This window comes from Hemitrygon akajei, chromosome 5 (genome assembly GCF_048418815.1).
Source record: "Hemitrygon akajei chromosome 5, sHemAka1.3, whole genome shotgun sequence".
In the NCBI taxonomy this organism is placed as follows: Eukaryota; Metazoa; Chordata; class Chondrichthyes; order Myliobatiformes; family Dasyatidae; genus Hemitrygon; species Hemitrygon akajei.
The window spans coordinates 12,351,719-12,376,850 of NC_133128.1; the positions used below are offsets into that span (position 1 = coordinate 12,351,719).

General features: G+C 42.4%; 2 protein-coding genes across 6 annotated transcripts in view; one reads left to right on the plus strand and one right to left on the minus strand.

Moving 5' to 3' along the window:
• Positions 1–13,869, minus strand: part of gabpa (GA binding protein transcription factor subunit alpha) — an 83,581-nt gene extending 69,712 nt beyond the window's left edge. For 3 of the 4 annotated variants that reach the window (XM_073044846.1, XM_073044842.1, XM_073044845.1), the window contains exons 1-2: positions 13,760–13,869; positions 3,695–3,761 (exon numbers count right to left, since the gene is read on the minus strand). The gene's annotated coding sequence lies outside the window, so the exon portion shown is untranslated. Of the gene's footprint in view, positions 1–3,694; positions 3,762–13,327; positions 13,366–13,759 lie in introns of those variants that run through there. The other variant, XM_073044843.1, reaches the window with a different exon arrangement.
• A 227-nt stretch (positions 13,870–14,096) lies between these two features.
• Positions 14,097–22,126, plus strand: atp5pf (ATP synthase peripheral stalk subunit F6). 2 transcript variants are annotated; one of them, XM_073044847.1, is made up of 4 exons: positions 14,097–14,213; positions 20,236–20,436; positions 21,628–21,752; positions 22,007–22,126. In XM_073044847.1, the coding sequence occupies exons 2-4, from the start codon at positions 20,267–20,269 to the stop codon at positions 22,033–22,035; spliced, it is 324 nt and encodes a 107-aa protein (XP_072900948.1). In that variant the 5' UTR covers positions 14,097–14,213; positions 20,236–20,266; the 3' UTR covers positions 22,036–22,126. The 2 variants fall into 2 exon arrangements, with proteins under 2 accessions (XP_072900948.1, XP_072900949.1); XM_073044848.1 differs by lacking the exon at positions 14,097–14,213 and adding an exon at positions 15,470–15,494.
• Positions 22,127–25,132: the final 3,006 nt, after the last annotated feature.

Genomic DNA, 25,132 nt, shown 5'->3' on the forward strand with positions numbered 1-25,132 from the left:
CAATAAACTTGAATCTGAAGTAGACTGAACCAAGGTGTGATAATGCGCACCACAGCACTTGAGTAAAGTATACACCACTCACAACTAAACAAATGGCAAGCAATGACTAATTTGGAATATAGAAGCTGCTGGAACTATACAACAGGTTCATCCGTCTTGGAAAGAAAGGAAGGTAGGTTAATTTTTCAGCTGGGAATGCTTCAACAGAACTTTGACTCCGAATCTGACTGTGTCTGGAGACATCATGCACAGCAAAGTAACAGTGAGTCATTTGTCACTGACAGTGAAAATATCATGTATTATTGGAAGTAATGAATTCAACTACCACTCACAGAACATGTAACAATAACAGGTCATGCGAGGTCTTCAGTGATCAGGTCAGTCATATTGCACTGAAGCAAGCCTTTTAGCTCAACAAGCCAATGGCAACAATCCAGATTTTTGTTTATTTAGAGATACAGCCCTGAATAGGCCCTTCTATCTACTCTGTCTCAGTAGCCCCCAACAACCCAATTTAACCCTAACCTAATCATGGGACAATTTACAATGACCAAGCAAACCTACCCTGTACATCTTTGGACTGTGGAAGGAAACCAGAGCACCCGGACGAAACCCATGCACTCCACGGGGAGAACGTACTCCTTACAGAAGACACCAGAATTAAACATTAAACTCCCATACCTCGAGCTGTAATAGCATCAGGCTAACCACTATGATATTGTGGCGCTCAGTTTATCAGATAGACAGTGAGACCTCTGTCGGTCAGGGTCGACTATGGATGTTCTGCCCTTGCTGTCTAGATACGCAAGCCTGGGCAGTACGATATGGAGGGCAAGCTGTCGCCCATGTAGCAAGCTCCCCATTTTCACGCATCTGATGAACCCACAGGAACAGTAGAGACTGATACTGGAGCGCTGCATGAGTTGCCTGACAGCATTGCGCTCAATATAGGACTACCTTTGGGTCTCCAGATCTGGACTTTTTCCCTCATGATTTACTCTCGAAGCCTTCCCCATGAGTGGGTATAGCTGCAAGGCAGGGAGGTTTGAGATCAGAGTTTTCCTTCTCCTAGATGAGCTGTCAACCACAGCTGAAGAACCCCATCTGCCTGAAGTGACTGGCTTTAAGGTGCCAGTAACCCAACTTTGCCCCTTCTCCTACCAGATATACAGTGGATTCCATTTAAATGGGACACATGTAGACTGGTACATCTTGGCCCAATTAAGCGACTGTCCTAATTAGAAGTTTCAGGGAAATACAGTCGACCCTCCTTTTCCGAGAATTCCGCATTCACGAATTCAACCAACCGCGAATCGCGAAAACCCGGAAGTGCTCTTCCAGCACTTGTTGTTCGAGCAAGTACAGACTTTTTTTCTTGTCATTCTTCCCTAAACAATGCAGTATAAAATAACTATTTTACATAGTATTTACATTGTATTAGGTATTATAAGTAATCTAGAGATGATTTAAAGTATACGGGAGGATGTGAGTGAGTTATCATGGATTGGGATCGAAAAAAATCAGAAGTTCTCTTACTAAGTAAGTCGGAACAGATACATTCGGTATTATTTAGCATCAGTTAGTCAAACGTTTGCATTCGTATATAGTATATATTTTACCTATCTATGCATATAAAACACTTAAGAACGTATGCTTCAGTGCCGGGCTCGGGAAGTTCTCAAGTTCGATCCAGTGACAGACCGCTCCCGAGTGCACTCTCCACCGTGCCGGGTTGATGTGGAGGATCAAAAACCCCAAACCCCAAAAATTAAACCACTGTGTTGCTTAGTAATAATTGTAGCTTTCATTGGGGCAGAGCTTTTCTCACTTTATCCTTTAAAATTGTTCTGATCGTTGACCGACGTAGCCTAACGCTTTTCCAATGACTGATGGCGTTTCACCTCTTTCCAATCGCTTTATTATTTCCACTTTATTTTCAATCTTTATTGTGATTATTTTCGTGAACAGAAACAATGCGGATTCAGATCTCTACCACTGGGTCCTAATGTCCACCACACTGAGACAGGTTAAATAAGGTCTTGGGTTCCGCTGAGTCCTAAGGTCCACCGCATTGAGACAGGTTGAATAAGGGCCTTGAGCATCTGTGAATTTTGGTATCCGCGAGGAGTTCCCGGAACCAAACCCTCGCGGATAAGGAGGGTGACTGTAGTTTAATACAGGCAAACTACACTTAAATGAGTAACAAGTTATGTATTTAAATGAAATACCAAACAAAATTAGAACACTACCAAAGTACAAAAAAACTGTGCATTAGCTTCTAATTGTTATCGAGGGAGGATTGCATACACTGTACGCTATCATGTTCTTTTGATTGTAAATGAACATAATCAGCGCAAACACCTATTTAGCCTCACCAACATCTTGTACAACTTCAACATAACACCCCAACTCCTGTACTTAATGAACTAATTTACAATGTGCCAAAAGCTCTCTTTAAAACCCAGGTCCTTGTGATGCCAACTGTTGTCCCTGGGTCTTCATCATCCCCGCATCAGAATGTTCCAGAGATTAACCACCCTTACTGATTCCAATAACAAGTGCCCCCAATAATTGTTCGACCAACTGCAAAGAAATTCTTTAAATTCATCATTTCAATCATTGCATCATGGAATCCATCCAAGGTACTAGCCTCCCCAGCATCAAGGACACCTTCAAAATGCAATGCCTCAAAAAGAGGGCATCCATCATCCAGGACATGCCCTCTTCTCAGTGCTATCATCAAGGAAGAGATATAGGAGCCTGAAGACACACACTCAACATTCCAGGAACAGCTTCTTCCTCTTGCTCATCAGATTTCTGAATGGATAATGCACATACACACACTCCAAAACACTATTCCTTGAGCAGCCATTTCTTTTTTGCAAGCAAACTAAAAAGCAGCAAATTCTTTGTACTGCAACCAAACTGACTTCAAGCTGCGTAGGCATGAAACACTATTTCATGTGCTCACATTATAATTCAGGGGAAAGAGGAAAACCGAGGGAAGAAGTCAAGAATTGGCATCAACAGTAGATGAGAAGATTAGAACTGGAAATATATATGTAACTGGGGTTTCATGTACAAAGCCCAGCCCAAAAAAATTTGCACATTATAGGAAATGGCTTTGGTTCCAACTTCGTGAAAGTGGAAAGATTTTTCTTTGTACAATGCATTTTGCAATCTTTGGAAGATCATCTGGAGCTTCCAGGGCATTGCTTTAGGTAGGTCAAACAGTAAAATTGTGCTCAGCAAGGCCTCATAGTCACCACCTGAATTCTCTTCTGGTTGCTAAAGGGTTAATGGTTGGACAGTGGTTGCAACCACTGACTAATTGTACATGATAACTTCAGTTTTGCCTTAGCCTGTGCTTCTCCCCACAGATTGAGAAGATTTCAGAAACATAAAAAAAAGCAAAGGAGCTGTGTATCAAAGTTGGGGAATTCTAGAAAACCAATCGACCAAGTTAAGATTTTAGAACTAACAGTTCATTATCACACAAAATAAAAGCACCTAGTAATTGGAGTATTGTGACACGCTGCAGTATTGAGCAACAAATGAAGTTACATAACTTATGAAAAAATGCAAAACTTATGAATCTGATTCCCCACAAAATCTTTTGCTTCAGTAATAAGATCACTGCACATACATGCAAATTTCACAAATAAAAACAGCATAAGATTCTGAACATACTTACAGTGACAAACTGAAACTTTACTCCGTCCAGTTCTGAAAGAGGTTATGAAGTAGGCTTGGTAATGCTCCTAGAAAATAAAAAAAAGGTGCAATTCAAATGGACTTGTACAAACGGATTAGAATAAGCCAACTATCAAGGTAAACTTTAAATTGCCTAATTCTCCAAAGCAAGTTGAGATACGAAAGTAAATTAATCGCAATCCAGCAACGCACCTGGCTAATGTTTATACCTAAAAGTCCTTCAAATGTAACCTTTATAAATCTTGCGTGTTATTCCAGCCATTTTATGCATGAGAGGCCTTCCATTTATGAAATCATTGCTGGTACACTGGTCTTTCCTCTAATTTATCCCAGGTCCACAACATGGTTCCAAAAGAAAAATCAGCAATGCTCTGCACCACTCCGCAGATAAACCACTGCAAAGACTAGAAGGAAAATTGTTACCTAGTGATGACCAGAGGCAAAGCCATGCGCCCACTCGAATCTGAGATGAAATGTGCTGATATTCAGGCAGAATAAAGTTCAGCATGCACTGGATGGGCCAAAGGGATTGTTTCTTGGTTGTAGTGCTCTATGACCATATCAGATTGAATTGAATGTGCAATATCAACTGGGGTGACCTTTCAATGAATGAAAAGATTATTGGCCTCAAAGAAGAATTCCTTCCTTCGGTGCTGCCTGACCTGAGAAGACCATAAGACATAGGAGCAGAATTAGACCATTTATCCATTGAGTCTGCTCCATCATTTCATCATGGCTGACCCATTTCCTCCTCAGCCCCTTCTCCCTCTATCCCATCATGCTCTGACCAATCAGGAATCAATCAACCTCTGCCTTAAATATACCGAATGACCTGGCCTCCAGTCACCTGTGACAATGAATTCCACAGATTCACAACTCTGGCTAAAGAATTCCTCTTCATCTCTGTTCTGAATAGATGTCCCTCTATTCAGAGGCTGTGTTCTCTGGTTTTAGACTCTACACCATCGGAAACATTTTCTTAAGATTTGTATCAAGGCCTTTCAACATTCGGTAGGTTTCAATGAGGTCAACCTTCATTCTTGTGAATTCTAGTGAGTACAGGGCCAGACCCATCAAACACATCTCGTATGATAAGCCTTTCAATCCTGGAATCATTTTTGTGAACCTTCTTTGAACCCTCTCCAGTGTCAATACATCTTTTCTTAGATAAGGGGCCCAAACCTGCTCACAATATTCCAAGTGAGGCCTCACCAGTGACTTATAAAGCCTCAGCTTTACATCCTTGATGAGTATTATTAGCGATTTCCATTTAATTTCAGGCTTCCAGCAAACATCCCCTACCTCCCCCCCCCCACCATTTATCTCCTATTTGTAGCTCTCTGAAGAAGTGGGGCTATGGAGAGACAAGATCAAGCAGGAATAAATATTTAGTAACACACACACAAAATGCTGGAGGAACTCAGCAGGCCAGGCAGCATCTAGGTAAAGAGCACAGTCGATGTTTTGGGTCAAAACCCTTTCCAGCATTTGCAGCTTTTCTCTTGTTTGTGACAGACATTTAGTGACAAAGGTACTTTCAAAGACTTTTTTTAAAGATTAACTTTACTTGTCACATGTACATTGAACATTCGCAATGGCCATAGGATTGACTTCGACGGCACAAAAGTACTGTGCTGCGCCAATGGCTTTTGGAGCTATTGAAATAAAACTCGAGGAAAAGAACTTTAACAAAGCCAAAGGTCTCGCTCTATTTAAGAACTGGAATTCGATTTAAACAATGTGGGACAGCAGAAACCTGACTGGATGAGGACTAACCAATCAGGAGCAACAGACGACCGGGGTATAAATACCTCCAGACTAGACATGCCCAGGCCTCATCCCTGATGAAGATGGCAAAGTCTGTCATTGAAACATTGGTTAAAATTGATACCTGTACCTGGCTGGAAGCCTGAGAAGAATTTATTCATTCATATAGTGAAATGCATCTGCGTCAATGACCAACACAACCCATGGATGTGCTGGGGGCAGCCCGCAGTGTCATCACACTTCCAGCACCAATATAGCACACTCCCAACTTACCAACCCTAATCGGTATTTATTTGGAATGTGGGAGGAAACCCACAGAGTCACAGGGAGAGCAAACTCCTTACAGACAGCAGCTGGAATTGCTTAAAATGACAATACGAAGATTGGTGATTATTTTTACTGCTAGAATTTGAAAATACCAAGAGGACAAAGTACTCATATTTAAAAGGTAAATGGGATCTTGAAGAAAACTACATGTTAAGGTAGAGATCATCCGTACTAGCAACATTAAACTGAACTCTTAGCATAAATAAAAATATTAAATACTTCCTCACACTAACATGTGAATTAACTATTCATTTAGTCCACAATACTGAGCTTACAGAAAAAGGCTATTATAAAATGTAGTATTCCTTCTTCAGCCAACAAAGAACTTACCAGAACAGAACGCTGCCTGAAAATTATACATATGGAATTCGTTTACAACAGTGCCCAGAAATACACATCACAGATCACAGACAAATCCCTGTACCATAATTATATAAACTCAGAGCAATAGCATAGTGATATCTTGGCAACAAGCTTGTTAAAAACACTGTGCTGTTGCTCAGTGATGGATTATTTATTTAGAGATAGAGCATGGAACAGGCCCTTCCAGCCCTTCGAGCAACCCCACCCCCCCACCCCGAGTTAACCCTAACCTAATCATGGAACAATTTACAATAACCACTGAACCTCAGTACATATTTAGACTGTGGGAGGAAACCAGAGCACCTGAAGGAAACCCGTACAGTCCACAGGGAGGACGTACAGACGACCTCAGAATTGAACTCCGAACTTCGACACTCTTTGAGCTGGAATAGCGCCATGCTAACTGCTATGCTAATCCTGGCACCTAATTAAGTCTTTCCTGATAAGTGTTGTGGGACTATGAGATGTGCACTCCCAGGAGTTTGAAAATGCTCACAATTTCCACTGCTGGGCCACTGACTGAACTACCATTAACAAGGAGAATTTACCATCCAGTGAAATACTAATTCACCAAACTAAATCAGATGTTATCATCCTGTGCAGAATGTTCTATTTTAACAATAACACACAACCAGCTGACTGAGATGGAAACATTACTAAACCACTGACTGAAAGATGACTGAGAGTTTCCAGTAAAGCAGCCCCCACCGCATGAACATGACAAGACTGCAACACAGAAAACATGTTTGGTTTGGTCAAAACATAGCTCCAATGTTACAGTGGTAAAGTACATTTCTGCTTTCTGTTATACTGCCACACAGGAGACTTGCCAACATTTCCCTGGAAAGCCGATGTTAATCATCAAGAGAAAACCTACAGCTGCTGGAAATCCCAGCAACACACACAAAATGCTGGAGGAACTCAGCAGGCCAGGCAGCATTATGAAAGAGTAAGCAATTGACGTTTTGGGCCAAGACCCTTTTTCAGGACTGGAAAGAGAGAGAGAGGGAAGGTGGGGGTAGGGGAGGAAGAAGTACAAGGTGGGGTTGTAGTAGCAGAATTGGTCAAAGAGTCGCAGTGCAGCAGAAATCACTGAACTCCTGTTGAAGAGAACATTTAAACTTCTTCCAGGTAGGCATCCCTTGAAGAGACCTTGCAGTGTAGGACCACAAACATGGGAAAATCTGCAGATGCTGGAAATCTTTCTTCCTCCCCTCCTTTCTTCTCTTTCTTTCCAGTCCTGATGAAGGGTCTCAGCCTGAAACATCGACTGGTTACTCCTTTCCGTAGATGCTACCTGGCCTGCCGAGTTCCTCCAGCATTTTGTGTGTGTTGCACTTTATCTGATACAGCTTCTGGATACAGAGGAAAGCACCTAGGCTCTTTGCTCTGATGGTGATTTTGGAGAGGGTAACACTTTATACGGTGTAAGACCATGTACAGAATAAACATAACGTGAAACTCATAGGCATCTAAAACATGCCAGGGTATGCCAACACATATGATGAAAGGTCCTGGACCTAAAACTTTCTGTTTCTTACAGATGCTGCCCAGGTAAGTTTATAGTTATACAGCTCGGAAGCAGGCCTTTCAGCCCAACTGATCTATGCTGACTGACCACAATACCCCATCAAAGCCGGGGCTCATATGCCTGCATACGGCCCATAACCTCCTAAATCAGGGGTCCACAGATCTTTTACTTATTGATATTGTTCATATATTAATGATAATAAAAAAGTAGGGAACCTCTTGTCTAATCCAAGTACCTGTCAAAGTGTCTTTTATAAGTTGTTACTAACCTGCCTCAACCAATTCCTCTGGCAGCCTATTCCACATACATATAACCTTTGTGGGGGGAAAAAAGTTGCCTCTCAAGTTCCTATGAAACCTTCCTGCGCCCTCTTCTTTGTGGTGGCGTGTTGGGGAGGAAGCATTAAGAAGAGGGACGCCTCACGTCTTAATAAGCTGGTAAGGAAGGCGGGCTCTGTCGAGGGCAAAGTACTGGAGAGTTTAACATCGGTAGCTGAGCGAAGGGCGCTGAGTAGGCTATGGTCAATTATGGATAACTCTGAACATCCTCTACATAGCACCATCCAGAGACAGAGAAGCAGTTTCAGCGACAGGTTACTATTGATGCAATGCTCCTCAGACAGGATGAAGTCAATACTCCCCAATGCCATTAGGCTTTACAATTCTACCGCCAGGACTTAAGAACTTTTTAAAAGCTATTATTAATGCTTTTTGAGATAGTGATTTAGATGCATATCATATTTTTTTTACTGAGTTAAGTATTGTATGTAATCAGTTTTGCTACAAGAAGTGTATGGGACATTGGAAAAAAGTTGAATTTCCCCATGGGGATGAATAAAGTATCTATCTATCTATCTATCTATTATTTATTTACTTTATAATTGTTTACATGATTTGTTCATTTTTTGATGTCTTATTCTTTGTTGTGTGGGTCTTTTGTGGATTCCATTGTGTTTGCATGTTTTGTGGCTGCCTGCAACACGATGAATCCCATCAATACACATGCAGCATCCACGCCACGACCACCAGACTCAGAAACAGTCACTCTTCCCAAGCAGTACAGATGATCAACATGTCAACCCACTAACCCACCTGCCACACCCCCAACCACCACTACTTTATCATTTTCTGTCAATTACCTTATGTACAGACACTCCTGTCACCAGGCATTACTTTATGGACATACAATATATGTATATAGCTAATAATACATGTGCATTTATATTTATTGTGATTAAAAAAATATTGTGTTCTTTATCTTACTGTGTTTTTTTGGAGCTGTCCTGGATCTGAAGTAACAATTATTTTGTTCTCCTTTACACATTAAATGGCATTAAGCAATCTTGACTCTTGAAGTAATTTTTAATATATATTCACAAAATGCTGGTGGAGCACAGCAGGCCAGGCAGCATTTATAGGAAGAAGCACTGTCGACGTTTCGGGCCGAGACCCTTCGTCAGGAGTCCTGACCAGCATTTTGTGTGTGTATGTGTGTGTTGCTTGAATTTCCAGCATCTGCAGATTTCCTCGTGTTCATTGTTTAATATATATTCCACTGTACTGCTCCCGCAAAACTTCAGCTTTCATGAAATATGTCAGTATTGATAAAGTGGATTCTAATTTCATGGTGAATAGTGCACTTCAGATATATGACCACTGTAAGAAATATAGCAGCCAGTTGCACACTACTGGTACCACAGAAAGCAAAGGCAGTTATGATCAGAGTTCATCTAAAGCTTAAGAGAAATTTGGAAGGAGGCTAGCCAAACTTCTCCCCTGAAGTATGTCACAAAGGACAAGACATTTCAAAAACAATTAGAGAGCTATAGATGCATGGCTGGAAATGAAATACAAGGTTACATCACATTCAAAAAGAATAAATAAAATTGATAGATTTGAGGTTGGTTATCGTGTTAAGGCAGCTGCAAGGAATGAAATTGATTTGGAACCACAGCAAGTGGAATCAGTAAAAGAGGATAGAGATACTAATGAGAGTAATTACTGGCTAAAGATTTTGAAGTTTAGCTTTATCATATGTAATATACAGTGAACTACAGCATTTTGCATCAATGACCACACAGTCTGAGGATGTGCTGGGAGCAGCCCGCAAGTGTCGCCATGCTTCCCATGTGCTCAGAACTCACTGACCCAAACCCGTACATCTTTGGAATGTGGAAGGAAACCAGAGCAGACAAAGGAATGCACAAGGTAAAAGGCAGAACATGCAAACTCCTTAGAGACAACAGTGAGCACTGAACTCCAATTGGTGATCGCTGGCACTGCAAGTGTTGCACTAACTGCTGCGCTACCAAGCTGCCCCTTGGTCAAAACCTACCACAGAAGCAACACGCACAACACGCTGGAGGAACTCAGCAGGTCGGGCAGCATCCGTGAAAACAAACAGTCAACATTTTGGTCTAAGACCCTTTGCAGGACTGAAGAGGGAGGGGGCAATGTCATGAACATTGAATTCTCCAACTTCTGGTAATTCCCTCCCCTGACCTGCCCCTATCCCAATTTCACTCTGCCTCCTCCCCCAGCTGCCTATCACCTCCCTCATGGTTCTGCCTCCTTCTACTACCCATAGTGCTTTCCCCTTACATTTCTTCTTCACCTTTCTTGCCTATCCCCTCCCTGCTTCCCCTCCCCTTGATCTTTCCTCTTACTGGTTTTTCACCTGGCACCTACCAGCCTTCTCCTTCCCATCCTCCCCCCACCTTCTTTATAGGGCCTCTGCCCCCTCCCTCTTCCGTCCTGACAAAGGGTCTCGGCCCAAAATGTTGACTGTTCGTTTCCACGGATGATACCCAACCTGCCGAGTTCCTCCAGTGTGTTGTGCGTGTTGCTTTGACCCCAGCATCTGCAGAGTATTTTGTGTTTACTACCACAGAAGCTTGTTCGCTCATATAACCATGTCATATGAAATGGCCTTTCCATGATCATGATTGTTCTTAGCAAATTTTTCTGTGCAGGTGGTTTGCCATTGTCTTCTGGGCAATGTCTTTCCAAGATGGGTGAACCCAGCCAATACCAATGCTCTTCAGAGATTGTCTGCCTGGCATCGGCGGTCGCATAACTATGTCTTGCGATAATGCCCAGCTGCTCACATGACCATCTACCACCTGCTCCCTTGGCTTCACATGACCCTGACTGGTTGGTGAGGCAGGGGGATTAAGCAGGAGCTACACCTTGGCCAAGGGTGACCTGCAGGCTAGTGGAGGGAAGGAATGCCTTACACCTCCTTTGGTAGAGACGCATCTCCACCCTGCTACCCACCCACAGAAACTATATCACTGAAAAGAGCTATAATAAAAAAGGATGTATATCTACAGTAAAACAATTATATTAACTGTCAAACAGATTGGGCTAATCAAACTGACAAATGTAGTTTGATGGATGAGCTCATTCGGTTGTTTTCTGGACCACTACCTCATTGAACCAGCAACGGAATGAGCAATCCTAGATTCTGTGTTGTGTACTGAGACATAGTTAAATAGCATTTTCATCATAATGTACCCGCAAGGTAGAAGCCGAAATAAAACCAATCATCTGGGGTGAGCTCACCAAAATAGATTTGGAAAAAGGTTTGTCAATAGGCAAACATTTGAAGAAGCATTTTGTAATTCCCAAATGTACACAACAAATCAGCAGATGATTCATAGTTGAATGCCACACGGATCAGTGCTTGGCTGTTGGTCACTTACAACCTGGTTACTGACCTCTGCCAAAGGGATGGGCTCTTTTGTCTTCTCTTCTAATTTCATACTCATCAGTTATTCTTCCTGCAGTCCCCTTTATTCTAGCGAACATGATCCCAAACCGGCCAGTCACTGCTCACAACTGTAACTTTCCGACCTTGGCAGTATCCACAGACATAAACTCCCACCTTCTCCAAGCAATCATATGCCCCTTGTCATGCATCAACTAGATGTGTACATTGACTACATTCCAGGTAGTCATTCAGAAGAAATCAAGACAAGACTAATTTGACATAGAGTTTAGGAGACTGAAGATGAGCTCATAGAAAGAAGCCATTTCCCATGGCTGGAAGAGGGTCAGTAGTATCATGAAGGATCCCACTCACCCTGCTCATGGACTGTTTGTCCAACTCCCATCAGGGAGAAGGCTATGTAGCATCTATGCCAGGACCAACAGACTCAAAAACAGTTACTTTCCCCAAGCAGTAAGGCTGATTAACACCTCCACCTGCTAACCCACACAACATCACTACTTTATCATTTCCCGTCAGTCACCTTACAAACACTTGTGTGCCTAGCATCACTTTATGGACATACAATAAATCTATATGTTATCCCATACATTTATATTTTTTGTGTTTTTTCATTGTGTTCTTTATCTTATTGTTTCTTTTGTGCTATATTGAATCCGGAATAACAATTATTTCATTCTCTTTTACACTTGAGTTCTCGAAATGACATTAAACAATCTTGAATCTTGGAGTGTCTCCATCTGGGGAAGTCTCGGAATCAAAGATGAGCCATTCAAGAATTGAAATCAAGTTTCCACCTGGAGGTTGGTGCAAGGGTTCTGGTTCCTGGGCAAGTTTTAATCGGCTCAGTCTGTGGATTGGACTCTGTAGTCCACGATATGACGGCTTTCTGGTTGCTATTTTGGGTGAATTTGAACTGGGGCGGCCTACAGATAATGAACACTGAACTGAACAGAATATGCCTGGACGCCTTTCGATTCTGTGTTTTCTAATTCTGTTTTTTCTTGCTGTTTACACTATTTTTTTTGGTGCGGGGTTAGTGTTTTTCTTTGATCGGCTTCCCTGGTTTTCTTTGAAATGTGGCTGTCTGTGGGGGAAGATGAATCTCAGGGTTGTATGCTGCATACATACGTTGGATACCTCAGAAAATAACTACCCTGGAGGGTTAGATGTTCATAGTTGCTTATTTCCAAGTTTGAGATTACTTTCATCTCAGCTCCCTTTCTTGCCATTCCCCTGCCCCTCTCAGTCCTGAAAACTGCCTTGTCCTCCCTGCAGTAGGAGCACAGCTAAATCCAGTAATCCAACCATCAACAGCTCAGGTAACTTGCATCAACTCCAGTCTGCCTCAACTCACTAGTACAGGGTACTAGTACAAGGACAGACACTGTCAGGTATGGAGGGGCCACGGCACATGATCAGAAAAAGCTGCAGAAAGTTGTAAACTCAGCCAGCTCCATCGCGGCCACCAACCTCCCTAGTATCCACGACACCTTCAAAAGGCGATGCCTCAAAATGGCAACATCCATCATCAAACACCCCATCATCCAGGACATGCCCTCACCATCAAAGAGGAGGAACAGGAGCCTGAAGACCATACTGAACGTTTCAGGAACAGCTTCTTCCCCTCTGCCACAAGATTTCTGAATGGACAATGAATCCATGAACACTACCTCATTATTTTTCCTTCTAAAAATAATAATTTAAAAATATATACATATATTTCAAATTACAGTTTTTATTATTATGGATTGCTCTGCGCCGCTGCTGCAAAATAACAAATTTCACGACATTTGCCAGTGATATTAAACCCGATTCTGATTCTGATCCCAGGATGCCAACACTGACAAACGCCTATCATCTATCTGTCCACAGGTGGAAAAGTTGAAATCCTACCCCAACAGAGACAGACTCGAGACTCCTGGGACACTCTTCTCACCCATCCCGATCAGCAGAGGAACAACAACCCAGGCATTCAGGGGCGGGCTGGAGGCGGAGATGAGCGTGTGTGGAGTCAGGCGTTAACATACCCATATGGAGCAAGGGGTCATGGAACGTCTATTGCCCTCCCCTCAGTCCATGGGGACAGGCACCCCTCCTTCACTCAGCTCGCCCCCTCAGTATGGAGGGGGGGGATTCATTCCCTCCCTTCCTCGTCCCCCTCCCGCCCCTCAGTCTGGAAGAATAAGGGATAGGATGGTGGAATTCACCCCTTCCCTCCCCAACCATTGACGCTCAGGTCCTGCCTCCACCACTGTGGAACCGATACCGACCCTTCAAAGCCCCTACCTCCTCGCGGGAACAGACCCAGGCCCGCATCCCACTTACCGCCCTCCACCTCTTCACCACGGACTTCTACTTTTTATTTTTGATGCGACAATCCACTCGCCCGCTCGCCGTGGACAACCGGAAACCCACACCTCCATTTCCGGAACAGTGACGTAAATTGCCCCTTGGCCAACCTTAATCTCCCTGTCACACTTCTACTCATTAATTAATCATTCTCTGGTGAAAAAGTCGTACATCATCGTTACCGAAGAATTAACGTTTTAAATAAATAAAAATAATGCGATGTTTTAATTCTGCTCTCAGAGCACTTCCGGTTCATGGATGAATTGGGAGGGGGGGATAACGGTTGAAGCCTATTTTTAACCTACAGTTTATACTGTAATTCATTTTTGCAATAGTGTGCGGATTATGACATCTATAATGATTTTAATGGTTAGATATTTACTCTCTGCTCCTTCTCCCAGCATGCCTCAGTGCAGGCAGCGAGGACAAGGTGAGTGTCAGGGCGGCTGTGGGTCCTGGGACTGAGGGGAAGGATAAATTTGTTTGGTTATCTTGTGTTTGTTGTCTGTTCTGTGTTTTAATAGTGGCTTGTATGTTGCTACTGTGATAGAGTCACTGGGGGGTACAGAAGGAGTGGGTGGACATACTGTATCAGTGGGGCAGGAGTGACCAGTGGTGGGGCAGGGAGAAGCTGGGAATGTGTTCCTGATGCCCCCTTCTTATCGGGGCTTGCTGATTGCATGATTCTACAGCTAAGTATTTCTGCGGCATTCAAGGTATTTATGTGTGCTAGATTTTGGGTGTAATTAAGACAGGAATTGGGGTATTGGTGGAATCTGAGGATATGTATAGCGAGTTCAGATTACAGGTATAAAACTGAAACTATCTGTTTGAAATGGCATAGAAGAGCACTTGAGGTCAGCATAGATCACATTAAATGGTGGACTAGGATTGGATGATTTTTGAATGGACAATGAACCCATGAACATTATTTCACTATTTTCCTCTCGTTGCACTACTTATTTAATTTTCTTTTTTCCATATACTATTGTAATTTATAGTTTTATTATGTATTGCAATGTACTGCTGCCTCAAGACAACAAATTTCATGACATATGCCATGGGGTTGGAAGAGATGTTGAATGGTGAAGCAACATTGAAAGGGGAAATAGAGGAATCCTGTTTTCTGTGTGTGATAGTGTCTAAGGACTGTGAGATGTTTGCTGGTTAAATGTCTTTTACTTAAATGAAAGCTTGTTCTAAATTGTCAGATTAAATTGCTATTCTGCAAACAGACCTGGACCAAAGAAGAGCAGTGTGCTGATAGCTACAGACTTGGATTTAATTTGTTAAACAAATTTTCACATGGTGTATCACAGCTTGGGGTGTTGAAGCTTGGAGTTTAGTTCTGACCCTGTAAGAAGTTTGTAAGTCCTCCCCCTGACCCAAAGACGGACTGATTAGGAAGTTAACTGGTCATTGTAAATTGTCATGTGATTAGGCTAGGGTCGAAGGGGTGGGTTGTTGGGTGGTGTGGCTCGTGGGACTGGAAGGGCCAGTTGCGCACTGTATCCTCAAATAAATAATTGGGTAAGAAATTGTAGAGACTTTGACTGTCAGGCCAGAATCAATAAATGAAAAGTATTTGACCTTAGGCCTTGAACTAGATTTATTTGTATCATAGGGTCCATTGTGGGATGGCCATGGACTGAGTGACTTCCTTAGTGCAATGAAACTCCCCTTGTCTTTTGATCTACTAACAGGATTTAATGTGAGATTTGATCTATTCCAAAGCTGTCTTTATCACCCCTTCGTCCTCTTGCATCTCCCCCAATATTTATGCAATTTTTTTTGTAATGGTTGAATTTTACTACATAATGCTGCAATTAAAAGTTTTTTAAAAAATGTATCTTTATGTGCATGCACAATTGAAGACTTAGGATGCCACGGTAGCGTATATTATAGCACGATGCTATTAGAACTTTGGATGTCGGAGTTCAGAGTTCAATTCCAACATCATCTGTAAGCAGACTGTATCTCCTTTCCGTGTGTGTGTGTGGGTGTTTCCGGGTGCTCCGGTTTCTTCCCACAGTCCGGTTAGTAGGTTTATTGTCATTGCAAAAATTATCCTGTGATTAGGCTAGCATTAGGTCAGGGGTTGTTGGTTGGTGTGGCCTGAAGTGCCAATTCTGCACTGTATCTCAATCAATCAACACACAAACGACCCAAAAAACCAACAAACAATCATGAGATTAGCAACTATCACAATTCAAAGCAATGAGAGGGAAGGCTTGTATTTCTGTAGTGCCTTATGGCTGGAGGAATTTTTATTGGAAGAGCAGAAACTCTTGCAGCGTAGAATGCAACAGCCAATTTGCACACAGCAAACTCCTGTTAGCCATAGGTGATGAGAGTTAGCAGAGGTTCAGTTATTTGGTGTACAGGTGTCCCCCGCTTTTCGAACGTTCATTTTACGACAACTCGCTGTTACGAAAGACCTACATTAGTACCTGTTTTCGCTAACCAAAGAGGATTCTTGCTTTTACGAAAAAAGACACCTGCTTTATACATTTTTTTACCCCAAGAAAGACTACAATGACCGTGAAGCCTTTTGTGGGCAGTTGTACGTGCGTAGGCGTGTACATGCACATGCGTGTATGTGCCGATTTTTTTTTTCTCTCTCCACATCGATTTTGGCTCGCTGTCTTCCCGATTTTGATAAGTGAAACTACACCGTACCTACAATATTTCTACTTTATATAGGGTGTATATTTATCATATCATATTCTTGATTTTACTATATGTTAGTGTTATTTTAGGTTTTATGTGTTATTTGGTTTGATTTGGTAGGTTATTTTTTGGGTCTGGGAACACTCAAAAATTTTTCCCATATAAATTAATGGTAATTACTTCTTTGCTTTACGACATGTCAGTTTACAAACGGTCTCATAAGAATGCTCTACCTTCGGATAGCGGGGGAAAACCTGTATCTGCTTGGATGAGGAACCCAGGGAACAAAGCTGCTGTCCAAACCAAAGGTCTCTAACTGAGAATCTTGCCTAGATCTTGGAAGGAGGCTGCTTGGCCCATTCAATCCTTGCAAACTCGAGGGGAAGAGTCCCATTCCTTGCATTCCCTCTCATCTTCTATCCTCACCCCTGCAAATTCTTCTGTCTCTCATGTCTCCCATCTCCCCTTTAGATTCTTTTTGCTCTTGATCTACCATCAGTGGTGACTCACAGAGGCCAGTTAGCTTTGGGAGGTAGAAGGAAGCTGGAGTACTTGGCGGGAAAGAGAACGTGCAAACTTTATGTAGACAGCCTTCAAGATCAGGATTAACTTTACATAATGTAATGGAGCTTTATCTGTCAAGTACAGTTGCAAAAAACGTTTGTGAACCCTTGGCAGTTACCTGATTTTCTGCATTAACTACTCATAAAATGTTGACTGATCTTCATCTGAGTCACAATAATAGATGTACACAATCTGCCTGAAGTAATAACAAACAAACAGTTGTACTTTTCATGTCTTTATTGAGCATATTGTTTAATCATTCACAGTCCAGACTGGGAAAGGTATGTGAACCCTTGTATTTAATAATTGGTAGAACTTCCCCCAAACGTTTCTTGTAGCTGCTGGTCAGACTTGCACGATGGTGAGAAGGAATGTTACACCATTCCTCCATGCAAAATGGTTTCAGTTCATCAATATTTCTGGGATACCTAGCATGAACAGCCCTCTTCAAGTCATGCCACAGTATCTCAATTGGGTTAAGGTCTGGACTCTGTCTTGGCCATTCCAAAACACAAGTTTTCTTCTTTTTAAACAATTCTGTTGTTGATATGCTGTTGTGTTTTGAATCATTGTTGCTTCTTCCAACTCCTATTGAGCTTCAAGTGGCGAACTGCTACCCTGACATTCTCCTGTAAAATGTCTTTATACAATTTTGAATTCATTGTTCCCTCAACGATTGCAAGCTGTCCAGTCCCTGAGGCAGCAAATCAGCCCCAAACCATGATGCTCCTTCCACCATGCTTCACAGTTGAGATGAGGTTTTGGTGTTGGTGTGCACTGCCCTTTTTCCTCCAAACATAGTGGTGTTCATTTCTGCCGAAAGTTCAACTTTTGTCTCATCTATCATCTGTCCACAGAACATTGCCCCAGAAACGTTGTGGAACATCCAGGTGGTCTTTTGCAAACTTGAGACATGCAGCAATGTGTTTTTTGGAGAGTATGGTTTCCTCCGTGATGTCCTTCTGTGAACGCCATTCCTGTTCAGTGTTTTTCTGATAGTGGACACATGAACAGAGTCTTCAGCAAGTTCTAGAGATTTCTGCAGGTCTTTTGCTGTTATCATGTGTTCTTTTTCACCTCCTTCGGCATTGCACATTGTGCTTTTGGTGTGATCTTTGCTGGATGCCCATTCTTAGGAGGAGTAGCAACAGTATTAATTTCCTCCATTTGTAGACAATTTCTCTTTCTCTGGACTGATGAACACTTAAGACTTTAGAAATGCTTTTATAATCTTTTCCAGCTTCATGCATCTCTACAGTTCTTCACAGGTCCTCTGAAAGTTGTTTTCATGGTGCATGTAAACAGATCTTTCTTGAGAAGAACAGGCTCTATCAGTAACCTGACTTTGTGTTTCTTTTTAAAAGGACAGGGTACCTCTACAACCCACAACACTCTCATCTCATTGATTGGATCACCTGACTCCAAATAGCTTTTGTAGAAGGCATTATCCCAGAAGTATTGACGAGAATTATTACAAATGTTTGTATGTTATTACTTTAGGTAGATTGTGCCTATCTACAATTGTGACTTAGATAAAGATTAGACCACATTTTATGAGTAATTAATACAGAAAATCAGGTAATTGAAAAGGGTTCACTAACTTTTTCTTAAACTGTACATTGAAACTTACGGTGAAATGCATCGTTTGTCGATGAGCAACTGGTTGGAGGATATGCTTGGGCAGGCCACAAGTGTAGCCTCACTTCTAGTGCCAACGTGGCATGCCCACAACTGCCTAACCCATACGTCTTCCAGCACAACAAGCCCGTGCCAGCCCAGTTACACCCATGTGACTAATTAACCTACTAACCTCTACATAGTTGGAATGTGGGATGAAACCAGAGCAATTGGAGGGAGCCCAGGGAGAATGTACAAACTACAAACTCCTTATAGACAATAGTGAAATTGCACCCCGATCGATGATTGCCGACTTTGTAAAGCGTGAGGTGAATATGAGACTTGCTGATTGGAATTGAGAGTGTAGCCTGCTGATCCGCAAGTCACAGACAGCCTGAATTAGCCTCCTTGATTTGCCTTTGAAAGAAGCTGGTTGAAGTATTATAAAAATCAATCCTATTTATTTCTTTACATCGTGATAATGACTGCTGGTCTTCCTGGTGTTGGAAAGAATGGTTTGCCTAGCTAATTAGCATACCAGTGACAGGAAATAAGCTATGGAAGTTAGAGGCTAGTGAATGGAATTGGTTTATTATCGGGACACATTGAAAACCTCTTGCGCACTGTTCATACAGATCAATTCATCAGACAGGATTGAGATAATACAATATAAAAACAATAACAATGCAGAATAAAGTATAACCGATACAGAGATTCAGGTAGACGGTAAGATTCAAGATAGTTTAATTTTCCTGCACACAAATGTAAAAGAGAGCAAAGTTATTGTTATTCTGGATGCAATGCAGCACAAAAGACACAATAAGATAAAGAAAACAATAAATATAAATACATAAGCCAGCTTACATACATATCCATAAAGTGACGCTAGGCACAGGAGTACAGACACTAGTGAGTTTAATGTCACATTATTGACATACAATCAATGTTTATAAGCTTTCCTTTGTATTTATATTGTGCTTTGCTTGTGCTGCATCAGATCCAGAGTAACAATGATAAAGTAGTGGTGGTTGGGGTGTGGAGGGGTGGGTTCGTAGGTGGAGGTGTTGATCAGCCTTACTGCTTGGGGCAAGTGATTGTTTTTGAGTCTGGCCGACCTGGCATGGATGTTGCTTAGCCTCCTCCCGGATGGGAGTGGGACAAACAGTTCATGAGCAGGGTGGGTGGGATCCTTCATGTTGCTACTGGCCCTTGTCCGGTACCTTTCTGTATATATGTCCTTGACGGTGGGCAGGCTGGTGCTGGTGATGCGTTGGCAGTTTTGACTACCCTTTCATAATGGTACAAGGTCAAAACGAGGTAGATTGTGAAGTTGCGAGTCCATCTTAGCGTACCAGGGAACCATTTAATAGTCATCTAACAGTCTGATAGTATATTCTTTCAGGCCAATAGGAGAGGAGAGAATGGGTGGGGGAGGGTCCTTGATTTTGCTGGCGGCTTTACTATGCTTTTAAAAATGTATTGAGCATGAATACAAAGTTTTGTACTGTTCTTTTTGTATATATTTTCATTGTGAATAAATTGGATGGCTGCCTGCCTGTCCCAGTGCATTTTCTACAGGGATCTTTTGTTACTGTTGACAGTGCAAACTCCTACCTGCTCAGCCACGCCGCCATGATTCTCCAACGCCTCTTCCGGTTCTCCACGGCCCTACGGTCTGCCCTTTCCCTTCAACTCCAGCGGAACATCGGCTTCACGGCCATTGCCTTCAACAAGACCAAGAATCTCGACCCCATCCAGAAGCTCTTCATTGATAAGATTCGTGACTATGACGTTAAAAGCAAGTGAGTGAATTGAACTAAAATGGTCTCTTAAGCTTAGCACCTTTTGTCCCAAAATGGGAAGAGACAGTGATATTTTCTAAAAAGTGCAACAAGTACTTCAGCCACAGGATCCCAGGTATGTCAAATTGATAGTGGCCTGGAACATAGAACTGTACAGCACTGAAACAGGCCTTTCGGCTCACAATATCGTGCTGGTCTAATTAAAGTAGTAATCAAATGGGAAGCCTAACTAATCTGCTCTGTCAACACGATGCCCATATCCTTCCATTTCCCTTATATTAACGTGCCTATCTTGCATCATACACTAGGGTGCTCTCTTCTGTTACCTGGTGAGGTAACTGTAGCCTTTGGCCAGGGGCAGATGTCATCAGGTGGTGCCCAACCTTCTTAGTGTTTCAACCCTTAACCACTGCACTCTCCAGTTGGCAGATCAGCGGTGGTGGCCAAGTCACTGCCCATCTGCTCCTGATTTCCAGCTCAACTCTCGCCTGCTCCATATCCAGCGAGAGGCTCGTTCTGCTTCCTCCCCCATCCTGCATGCTGCATGGTTCTTGCTCTTTTCATCAAGGCCCAGTGCAGACAGCAACCTCCGTGCTGTTATTGTTGTAGCAGGCATGCGTACGAGGGTGGTGGTTGTGGCAGAATGGTGGGTAAGACAGTGGCTGTCTTGTAATGCGAAAGGAGAAAGTAAAGTTGTTAAAACAAAAGAAAATCTTGTTTTTGTTGTTTAACAGTGGAAGCAGATAGTGGAAACAGGTGCTCTCAAAATATTTAGAAGACTACTTGCAATGCAATGACATAAAAGGCTACAGGTGAAATGATGGGAAATGGTATTAGTTTAGACATTTACTTGATGACCGGCACAATCGTGGTGGATTGAGCGATGTATTTCTGTGTTCTGTGACTAGTGGTTATCACAACACTATTAAGGTTCAGGGCATCGGATCTCAGAGTTCAATCCAGGTGTTCCTGTTTCCTCCGACAGTCCAAAGATATGGCAGTTAGTAGGTTAATTATCCCGTGATTAGTTTACTGTTAAATAGGTGGGTTGCTGAGCAGTGTGGTTCGTTGGGCCAGAAGGGCCTGTTCTGCACTGTATCTCTAAATAAATAAATTATAGCCATTAATGTGCTGATTACACTGATGGACGACGGCACGATAACTAACGTGCATCATCCCTTCCCTGTACAGGAAAGCTGGTGGCGTTGTTGATGCTGGCCCAGAGTTTCAGAAGAACATGGAGCAGGAGATAACCAAGTTGCAGCGACTCTATGGTGGAGGAGATCTTGAGAAGTTCCCAGATTTTAAATTTGAGGGTAAGGTGTTCTCAGTGGCATAAGCTATGAGTACACAGGCTCCTGGATGTCTCCCAGGTACCAAGAATATAACTTGACCAGTTTGAGAGTCAGAGTTCATTTCTTTATCTGGTGGTTCTGTATTAAGCAGCCCATTACAGACAGAGGGATTCATAGTTACTCCAGAGGGGAAGGGAGACACTCATATAGTTACATGAATATAAACATTGTTATTTATGAATTTTTTCAATTTACAACTTGTTTTTTCTCTTTAGAACCAAAATTTGAAGAAGTCAGCAAGTGATTAGTTTCCAGAAAAAGGAATTGTCTTTTCGTCGTCATTTCCCGAGGCTGTAAAATTGTAATTTAATAAATTCTCTTGGATTACGATCTTACCTCGTCATGTTGATTGTATAATTTATCTCCCTTATAAACTGGGCATGGTTCCATGTTTAAGTTTTTATTATAAACTCAAGAGATTCTGCAGGTGCTGGAAATCTTAAACAACACACACAAAATGCTGGAGGAACTCAGCAGGCCAGGTAGGATCTACAAAGGGGAATAAACAGTTGATGTTTTGGGTCAAGACCCTTGATCAGGACTGGAAAGGAGGGTGGAAGAATCCAGAATCAGGAGGTGGGGAGAGGGGAAGAAGTACAAGCTGGCAGGTAATAGGTGAGATCAGGTGAGGGGGAAGATGGATGAAGTGAGAAGCTGGGAGATGACAGAAGGAAGTGGTGAAGGGGTTAAGAAGAAGGAATCTGATAGGAGAGGACAGTGGACTATCCATGAGAGAAAGGGAAGGAGAAGAGGAGCCAGAGGTAGGTGAGGTGAAAGGGGAACCAGATGGGGAATGGAAAAAGATTCAGATTCAGTTTATTGTCATTTAGAAACCACAAATGCAATGCAGTTAAAAAATGAGACAACGTTCTCCCAGAATGATATCACAAAAGCATATGGCAAAACAGACTACACCAGAAAATCCACGTAACGTTTGGCAATCCCCAATCCAGAGTCCGGAGAGGCTGCTGCATATTAATATCGCGCTACCATCTAGCGCGTTCCCCAGAAAGGAGCTCCAAATCCACCAGACAAAAACAAGACCAAAAACTAAAGCTACAAGACCTGCACAAAAACCACATAATTACAACATTTAGTTACAACAGTGCAAACAATAGCATAATTGATAAAAAAAAAACAGACTATGGGCACAGTAAAAAATAGTCCAAGATGTTAAAAGACTGTAAGTTCAAAAGAGGGAAGGAGGAGAAATTACAAGATGTTAGAGAAATCAATGTTGATACTGTCATGTTGGAGGCTATTATCTTCGGCTTTCTATCTGGCTCAACACCCTCGCCTGGCATTGCTGGGAATAATCCAGCCGCCAGTGTTTATAGACATGATGTATGCTACTTCCCATCCTGCAGGACAGAATAATGTCCCACCGAGAGAACAACTGCTTCACTCCTCCTGCTTAGCCCCTTGCTGACAGACATTGATATTTGTGCTGACCATCGGGCTGAAACGCCGACTATACTTTTTTCCGTGGGTTGCTGCCTGGCCTGCTGAGTTCCTCCAGCATTGTGTGTGTTACTTTGCAATGGCTTTCTGTATGTTGTGGAATTGATTTTAAAATTCTCTTACTTGTTTTAAAAGTTTTCAATGGCCTGGGACCTGAGTGCATCACAGAATCGCTTTTGTTTTATAATCTTTCTCGAGCTCTTTACTCTTCTTCCACCAGGTCTCTTTAAACAATCTCCCTCAAAAGATAATTGGCGGGTCAGATTTATTTAATTACCCTCCTAAACAATGGAACTCAATACCTAAAACTAAGGGATGCAGAGTCAGGTGACCCTTCTAAACACCAACTCAAAACCTATTTATTTAATTTTGCTTTTAACTAAATTCTTTTCTTATTTTCATGTTTGCACTTTATCCCATTGTAAAGGGAGGTTCATGAGAATGATTCCGGGACTGAAAGGATTACTGCATGAGGACTGTTTGAATGCCTTGTGCCTGAACTCACTGGAATTCGGAAGATCAAGGGGAGATCTCATTGAAACCTATCAAATGTTGAAAGGCCTTGATAGGGTGGATGTGGAGAGGATTTTTCCTATGTTGGAGGAGTCTAGGACCAGAGGGCACAGCGTAAGAGTAGAGGGGCATCCATTTAGACAGAGATGAGGAGGATTTTCTTTAGCCAGAAAGTGGTGGATTTGTGGAATTCATTGCCACAGACAGCTGTGGAGGCCAAGTCCTGATGAAGGGTCTTGGCCTGAATCGTCGACTTTTTATTCCTCTCCATAGATGCTTCCTGAGCTGCTGAGTTCCTCCAGCATTTTCTGTGCGTTAATCTGGACTTCCAGCATCTCTTATGTTTACAATGTAATACTTGCCAGATGACCTCTCTTGGTAACTATGTGGCACAGATAAAACTACGGCCTCGCTGCTCCAGATGATCCCCGTTCAACTCTAACCTCCAGCGCTGTTTGTGTGTTAGTTTGCATCTTCCCTCTAGAACGTGGCAGGAAACCGGAGCACCTGCTCACAGAAATGTGCAAGTTGAGAAGTTAATTGTCCTTTGTAAATTGCCCCTATGCGTAGGTGGGTGGTGGAATCTGGGGGGAGTGATGGGAATGCGCAAAGCAGGCTTGGTGGGCTGAGTGGCCTAATTCTGGTACTATGTGCTTATGGAATGTGGAGAGAACAAAGTGTGGTATTATTGACTCTGAAAGATGGGAATACTTTACTGATGCCTTGTAAAGATATCCCATCTTCCAGAACAGTACTGGTATTGTAGATAGTGTGAGAGTCTGCTTGACTATAAAGTCATTGACTAAGGTATGTATACTGTTTGGAGCTCCAGCAGACATAGTCAACGTTCCCAAGAATAGGAAGTTTTATGTAACAGCGCACACTACAAAGCAGCAGCTTCCTCTGGGAAATTTTTAATATTAATTCTTATGAACTTTGGGGGTTTATAATGGTGCCATGATAGTGTAGCAGTTAATACGACACTATTATATCTGATTTCAGAGTTCTATTCCAGTGCCGCCTGTATGAAGTCTGTACGTTCTCCCTTTGACTGCTTTGTTTCCTCTGGTGCTCTCGTTTCCTCCCACAACCCAAAGATGTGGGTTAATTGGTCATTGTAGATTGTCCTGTGATTAAGCTGGTGTTAAAAGGTGGGGTGCTGGATGGCGTGGCTCATTTGGCCAGAATAGCCTCTTCTGCACGATTTTGCTAAATAAAATAAATATTTGATAATGTCCCTCCATTTACAGTACCTGATTAATTTGTAGTATTGGAAAAACTGGAATTAAGTGTCCTAACTAATGACTGTTGAACTTTAAGCCCATGAAGGATAAGCTAGCTAACACAAAAGTTCAATGTGGTTGCTT